The 7,991-nt window shown below is 44.1% G+C and overlaps 1 protein-coding gene across 1 annotated transcript; it reads left to right on the top strand.

Moving 5' to 3' along the window:
- Positions 1-483: 483 nt before the first annotated feature.
- On the top strand, positions 484-6,210 carry LOC119448671 (uncharacterized). The gene is made up of 3 exons (XM_037711900.2): positions 484-615; positions 3,945-4,230; positions 5,956-6,210. Exons 1-3 carry the CDS (start codon positions 485-487, stop codon positions 6,208-6,210), a joined length of 672 nt encoding a protein of 223 aa, XP_037567828.2. The 5' UTR covers position 484.
- The last annotated feature ends 1,781 nt before the right edge of the window (positions 6,211-7,991 follow it).

The following is a 7,991-nucleotide window of genomic DNA, read 5'->3' as shown; positions in this document are numbered from 1 at the left end:
TCGCATGGACGAAAGGAAAGATCGCTCCTATATTTAGCGCTATACCCAGTCTCCTAATGTGCAACAACTACCAAGGTGCACGTGTTGTGCTCCTTTCTTCGTTGACGCTCTTGTTTTGCCTATATATATGTCTGAATGAAAGCTCGCAATACGGATTTCACGCAATTTCACGAAATTCACGCGAAAGAAGCACGGCAACCGTGGACACATAAATGCGGACTAAGATAATAAAACGATAACTTATAAGAACAGCGAAAGATATTGAAGTATGTTGCGCCGGTACAGTTTCTAACTCTTGTTAATGAAGCCCTAATACTACAGGCGTTATGCTGTAGGTGCAAGCTATCGAGTTATTTTCGCCACTTATTTTACACCTTAAATAATTTTCTCAACGAGGCCCTAGAACTACAAGACATATGCCGCAGGGTGAACTATACAATAAAGATAATAAAAATTTAGGATGCGGAAACACACCAACTTATCTATGTCCATGTTTTGCCGGCCTTGTGTCATGCTCTTCTCCTTCCAGGTTGCTCAAAGGACAGAGCGCCTGCGAGAAGTTTCCAAGCCTGTCAGGGATGAGGACATGATCAGGCGCACCACATCATTCCGAAGGTGGGTATGAAGGTGTTATGTGCTGTTCGTTTATCACTGCATATATCATAGTCATCACCCTGTAGCTGGAGTAGCATGACAGGCGAACAGCCAGGCTAACGTCTCCAGCATATCATTAAAGCTGGTATCTCTCTCGCTTTCTCTCTCTCTCCCTACACTAATGCACATTCTCATGTGCCATGTGGTTGAATAAATTATAACAAATACAGTTGTTCCAGCGCGTATAATGCCACCAGGGCAGCGACTATTTTATATTCGACGTATGAATTAATTGCCATGGAGCCATAATGACGCCACAATGTGCAGCAAGTTATTTTGAAGGCATGAAAAGTCGCTCATATTTTAAATTACAGGTGTAGTATGCTCTCAAGCGCGTGCCATCCTAACTACTTCATGTCCCTTCTTATAGAAGACAATGAGCGCTTAACGAACATGATAATTAAAGATTGTATTCAGGGAGCCAGTTGCGATGGCAGTCGTTATCAGTTGTCCTTGTTAGTAATAAGGAGTACAAACAACAAACACTACGTCCATCGCAATGGTCTTTACGAAGGAAGAAGCTTGTAACTGTTGGCCCGAATTCGCAAAACCACTCACGCGTGACAAAGTTGTTCAAGAACTTCACAGTAATGTCGCCGGCGAACTACAAAATAGCTTCAACTCGGCGGCTCCTATCTGAATACATGAAAACGGATAAGTATTCTTTCTCAGCAACCATTGCACCAAATTTGATGAATTTTGTTATTTAAAAGAAAAGGTAAAATTTAGGGACTGTAGGAAACAGATCTTTTATTCATGCCGTCTATTTCATGTTATTAACATTTTTGAAAGTAACAAGATTTCAGAAACGAAACAAACTAGTAAGTTAACAGCTCTCTAACTCAGCAAAAAATATCGGTAATAAAATTTTGTACACTGCACATAATAATAAATAGAAAGCGGACAAAGCTGACGTGTTATACACCACCTCTGAAATATACCTACTAATATAATAATAGTCTACCACCTTCTTCTTAAAGGGAAGCTTTAGCTAGGGGCGAACTTCGATTTCCCAATTCAAATGCATGTAAAACCAAGAAATGCTTTTGTAAGACAACCACTGATCGAATTTGAATGAAATATCGAATTTGAGGGAGAATGTTAAATTCTAGTGACTCCAAAAGCATAATTTTGATTTGAGTGTATTTTTTTTAACGAAAAGTCCCGAAAATTGGTAAGTTTTAAAAAGCTGAATTCGTAACAACGCCAAAACAAATATCGTAGTTCTCTGTAAACTGGATCTGTTAGAGTATCCGAAGCGGACAATTTCGATACATATTTACAGCTCACGTGAAGTTGTTACAACGCTTACGAGGGTTTCGCAAAATTCCTACTCACAACTTAATGGTATGTTTCAGAGCGGTGTATAATACATCTGTTTTGTGCTCTTCAGGTGTATAGTTAGGTGCAGCTAACGAAATTGTGATATCCATCTTTATTTGCTGAGTTACAGAGTTATAAACTTGATGCCCTCGTTTTCTTGTTTGCTTTTTTTTCAGTTTAGCGGTTTCAACAATTTTTGTGAAATAATTGATGGCCCAAATAAAAAAATCACTTCCTGAAATCACTAGATTAAAACATTTTCTTTTAAATGCAATGAACCTCATCAAATTTGGTGCAGTGGTTGCCGGGAAAAAATGATTTCTCTTTTCGCATGTATTTATATAGGTTAATACTGGGAAGCATTCTGAATCCGTCCACTGACCTGCATTAAGGCGATGAGCTTTTCTGTATTATCAGTACCTCTCTGGCGCCCTAGTCAAACTCCTTAGGGTTTGCAGTGGGACAATGTACAGTGCTTGATCCAGTGACTTATGGAATGTATAGAGCTCAGAATGTGCTACATCAGCGAATGCACGGAACAACAATATCAGCAAGGGTCACCGATACAGCGGACCTCCGACACAGAATTGCATTCGTTCTTAGACGCTCCACCTGAGCATGCATCCTGTAATGTTACCGTTTTACTCCCCTGCCGTGACGGAGCCGCGAAAAGAGTATCTCGCGACGTTGTCGTAAACTTAACCGTTAGACGCCTTATTACATTGTGCAGCTGTGCTTCTTTCTGCTGACGTAACATGTGTTAGCAGTGACGTAATTAAGCGCCAGAATATTAAACTTGATCGCTAATAAGTGTCAGTACTGTCAATATTATGTGTCAATAAATGTCAAAAAGTACCGTACACGAGAAAAGATTCCGATTCATTTTGAGTGAGCACAGCGTCACAAGATCGCGGGAGTCGTAACTGTCTCATGTTTAGCCCCCAACTCTCCCGCGGCTATGGGAAGACAACAATAACAGAAGTAACCCAGAAAAGATAGTAAAGAAAGAGAGAGCTAAAAGGAAAGACAGGGAGGTTAACTATAGGTTGCACCATGGTTTGCTACCCTACATTGGGGGAGGTGTAAGCAGGAAGAAAGCCAAGAAAAAGAGAAAAAGAAAGGGAAGGATAATAATGATGCTCGTACTCCTGTAAAACCGTTCGCCGCGCAATCAAATGTGGTTGCAAAGCGTATTCGTCTTTACAAAATGCAGCTATGCTATGGTGACTTTCTGTGCGGCGACCATGGACTCGAAAAGATAACAGAGAGAAAAAGAGAGAGTGACATAGTGAGAGAGAGGAGGAAAGGCAGGGAAGTCAACCATACGTCAAAAGATAGTAAGAGGCAGTGCAGGTGGATAACAAACAAATGGAAGGACAGGAACAAGCAGATGGTTAGTGTTATGTTTAGTGTTCTGTGTTATTTTGTAGGCACTCTTTACCCATTTCGTTATGTTCATTCTAAATTCTATTGGAGGCGCAAGATGAGACTGGCTGTAGAGCACAAGTATGTTATAACTATAGATAGACATAAATCACGAGGAGTTGCGTATAGTGGAGCACGCTACATCGCTCATGAAACCAGACTTTTCCAGCTGAACTGCCATCATTCGCACTCGCTAATGAGTCCCGAGTACGCAAACAAGCTGCTTATTTGCTCATGATAGTTAATTCGTGCATTTAATAAACAAAGCTTCCCGACGTGCAATGTAATGATAGAAACGCACAAGCGTTGTGATACCGAGCTTCGAAGATCGTTTTATACTAATGGTAAGAACTGCTGTTCACTATTCAAAAAGTATTAAAAAAATATTCGACATTCGATTCTATTCGATTCGATTCCATTCTGGAACTATTCCATTTGTATGCAATTCGGTCTCGAAACTTAGTATTCGCTCACCCCAACTTATAACCACTCCTTGTGTAACCACTGTCATGCATGGAGGTTGACGGGCCCGTTACTCGCAGGGCACTGTCGGCGACGGACATGGCGAATCAGGGCGGCCTGATGCCCGGCATGGCGCCCGTGATCCGCGCCCCGCCGCGCACTCGCGGTGGCATGCACTCGAAGACCATGTCGCTGGGCCAGGGCATGGCGGCGGCCGATCTCAGGATATGGGGCTCCGGCGACAGCCTGGTGTACACCCCGTACGGCTCGCAGAACAGCCTCAGGGGAGGCCGCACGGGCTACGACTCGGACGCCTCGGTCGTCTCCGAGCCGCCCAGGCACTGGCGATACAGCAGGCCCGCAGTGGTACGTGCACAGGGAGTGCGTGCGAGAAAACTCTCTGCTATACTCACGTATAGTTGCAAAAGACTGAAATCGAAAGAAGTATAAGTTACGCACGCTCATGGTGATTTGGCGTTAATATAAAAAAAAATGCCCATGAAAGCAAGTTGCGCTGCGTAGCTCTATAGAGAGACGTAAACGAAGAAGCACTATTGTACACACACAGGAGGTTGCGAAAGCTAACCACTGGTTTATTCGCTCTCGGAAGGCAAAATGTGCGTGATATATGCCAACGAAAAGTAAGTAATAAGCAAGGAAGCAACAAAATTATAAAAGATTATAAACGCGTATGCTCCTTCAAATCGGTGCCGCACCCTGGTTTGTCTAGCTTGAGCAACGTGCATATAGTGGCATTTGATCGTGGATGAACACATACAGCATCATGAACCAACTGGCCTGCACAAAACCTTTAATTGAAAAGCTGTCGTCGTCAGCCTGTTAACTGCGTGCACTGTAGCAGGGAAGGCCTCTCGCAGCAATCTCCAGTTTAATGACAAAATGTAGCGCAAGGGCACAACCACAAAGGAGAGAAAACACACACGTCACAGGCGCTACTAACAACTCTTTCGAAAGGCATTGCGCTACACTATATGTTTCCAATGCGCAGTCGCATCAACCACAATGAAACGGCGTGGCGGATGCATCTGCGCATCGGAAAGAGCATATATGGTGTGTAGGTAGATGCCTGTCAGTGCAGTTGCTTGCAGCGGCTGGGGCGTGTTCTGTGTGTCTTTTTTTAGTTGGGCCTTCAGCTACATCATGTCATCAAGTAAGCACAAACTATCCCGGCAACGTGTCGTTCGGAAGTATCCACTTATGTGCTTCGAGTCACCGATCTCCATCGTAGGCCTGAAGCTTTCTTTATCTTATCACTCTGTCTAATACTCTGCCCCTCTCGAATGCGCGCACCTTGGCTTGGCACCCGTTCTGTGCCGCGAACCACCGGCTACTTGTTCTACGAATTGCGTGACCTACCAAACTGCCCTTCTTCCTCTTAACTAAGACAACGTTTGCTAATTCATTCTATCCTTCACTATAACATATATAAGTTATGCTTCTGTCCCAGGTTTGCAGGTCTTCAGATTTTATTCTTTCTAATTCTCCGCTTTATTCTGAAAAACACCTCAACGTTGAGATTCACTCCTCTAGTTGTGATGTTCTGTCCCGGAAGGTCTTAATATGGCACCACCGCAAACGTGCACTTGTCGCTATCTTCAAGCACTTATACGCTGGTGCGTTTTATCTCTTATGTAGCCTTAACGTCTTTGTAACCTTTGAAAGTGCGTTGTAGGTTTTAGCACATGTAGCACGTGCTGGCACGCACCTGGCCGCATGGTGCACCTAGAGGATTCTTAATTATACGTACGTATGCTCGTGGCCACCATAAAATAGTATTATATATAAAGGATGCTCATCGAAGCATTACGAGGACTTTTCGGCTGGTGTCAATCGTTTCTCTACGATACTTCTAGAATGTACGCCAACTTCGCTTCACTGCGGCAGATGCCTCGATGTCTGTAGATTGGTGTACGTAAACTGCCTCTTTCGCATTATGAGACACTCCATCTGGACGAAGCTACAGAAAAATAAAAAGAGCGTACACAACGATCGCGCTTCTTGGAAGTGTTTCGTTCCGTTCAGTATGCTTCTCAGCATTACTACATCAAAAACAATATATTCTCGTTTTAGCGAGTTGAATCAGAGAACGAATCCAGCAATCCAGGGAGCACGGAAGACGTCACAACAGCAACAAAGCACCGCAAGACGCTCAAGGAGCGCCTAAAGCTGCTGAAGAAGCCATCAACTCACGAGCCAAAGCAGGACTCCGGTAAGAACTACGTTGCGACAGGTAACAGCGTCATCATCATCATCATCCCTACCACCATCATCAGCGTCATCATCACCCGAACTATGCCTACTGCAGAGGAGCGAGGACCACTGTAATAATGATAACAGTATTCTCATTAGTGCATATTATCTATATATACATGATTTTACGTTAGCAGACAATACTGCGCTTATAGTATTTACATTGTTTACATGTGTTAACACTCCTGGTTTCCATGTATCTTTTACGTATCGCCCCCCTTAAGCTACGCCACACGTGAGCTCTGTAAGGCATTTTAAATAAATAAATAAATATAATAAATAATATAAATAAATAAATAAATAAATAAATAAATAAATAAATAAATAAATAAATAAATATTATTCATTGCGCCTGCCCTGCGCAAGTAAAGCCCGCCTTAAAGCCTTAATTCTCCTAACCGTTTCACTCCCTCACATCGTTCTATATTGACCTCAATGTTGTGATCTCTTCTTTGATTCCTTCATCTTCATGTCTGCATTGCGCCTGGCCCTCGACTATAGTTCCGTTCCCTTGGCACTGAATTACCTTGTTACAGCGTCGCGTTATTTCTTCCCGTCGACTGCAGTCCCACAAACTGTATGCCACTTTTAGGGGAAAAAATGAATTCTATAAAAAAGAGGAGAGGCAGGGAGGGGGGGGGGCAATTTTTAGTGTTTTCATTGTAGCATCGAGTTCATTCAACAAGAGAGGCACATCGGGACACTGATGCGCTTTACCTTTGTTGCCGAGAATGACGCGACTGATCTGTATATATGTGCATTCTATTGGCAACTCCAGAATCCGCTACTTGAGCCGGCATCACTGTCCAAATAAACAAAGATGGCTACTACATCCAGGTTCACGGCGGCTCTTTCGCTTGGTCCTGTGGTGACATTTCTCGTTTGTGACATCGAATCGAAGTGTTTCGTGGAAGCCGAAATCATCTTTGCTGCCGATCACGAGCACATCTCACTCGATAACCGCGTCCTCTCGCTGTCAAACGCTGAACTGAGAAAGCGCCGCAGCAGCAGCGAGTGCATTGACAGTCGTGCTGCCTCTCGCTTCAACGCGAACTAAGCGGCGAGAACACAGCACACACGAAGCTATCAGATCTCGGCGCGCTCTGTCCCCATCGCAGATCGCTTTCGAGACAGGGCCAGCGCGGCCGCGCCATATGCAGCCACCGCCGAAGTAGAACCCGCTCCCCTCCCCTATCCTGCCCGACGACGGCGCGCTTCTGCCCCGCTTTCCTGCCTTGCGCGCGCGAGATTCAGCCATCATGGCCGGCTCACCCTCGCACGCTTTCACTCGCACATACAGCATACTGCGCGCGGCGACAATGTTATCGCCCTTGGACTTTATACGGAACATCACGGTGACGGTGACGATGGCAGAATCGTGCCTGCAGTGTCCATGTGATTGCTATCTCAATAAAAAGTGAATACAAAAAAAGAGGATCTTTGTACTCTCACGACGCTGTAAAGAGAGAGAGAGAGAGATAAACGAAGAGTAAAAGGTAGGGAGGTTAACCAAGGACGTGCCCGGTTGGCTACCCTACACTTGGGGAGGGGGAAAGGGGAATGATAAATAAGGACAGAAAAGAAAAATAATAGAGTCAGTCATTCGCAGAGACAGTCAAAGAAGAATCTCCGCTGTCACAAGCGTTCGTACAATCCAGTACTCTTCACGAATTCGCGTTGGATATATCTCTGCGTAACATCGACAGTCTTATTGCTTGCTTCGTGCACAACGTTGCACACTGTTGGCGTACATTGAGCTCTTCGTGCCTTTTTGCAGACTGTACATAATTTTCTCATCACTGTTAGTATTTAGAACTTGTGCAAATTGTTCTCTTCGATACATTTCATTCGAACAG

Source organism: Dermacentor silvarum, chromosome 4 (genome assembly GCF_013339745.2).
Source record: "Dermacentor silvarum isolate Dsil-2018 chromosome 4, BIME_Dsil_1.4, whole genome shotgun sequence".
Taxonomy (NCBI): Eukaryota; Metazoa; Arthropoda; class Arachnida; order Ixodida; family Ixodidae; genus Dermacentor; species Dermacentor silvarum.
The sequence above is the reverse complement of the archived record's forward strand: the minus strand, read 5'-3'. Positions and strand labels throughout refer to the sequence as shown.

Coding starts and splice junctions, on each gene's coding strand:
- LOC119448671 (XM_037711900.2), top strand. CDS start 485: ATGTCCATGTTTTGCCGGCCTTGTGTCATGCTCTTCTCCTTCCAGGTT. Junction 616..3,944: donor CGCACCACATCATTCCGAAG/GTGGGTATGAAG, acceptor CGTTACTCGCAG/GGCACTGTCGGCGACGGACA. Junction 4,231..5,955: donor GATACAGCAGGCCCGCAGTG/GTACGTGCACAG, acceptor TTCTCGTTTTAG/CGAGTTGAATCAGAGAACGA.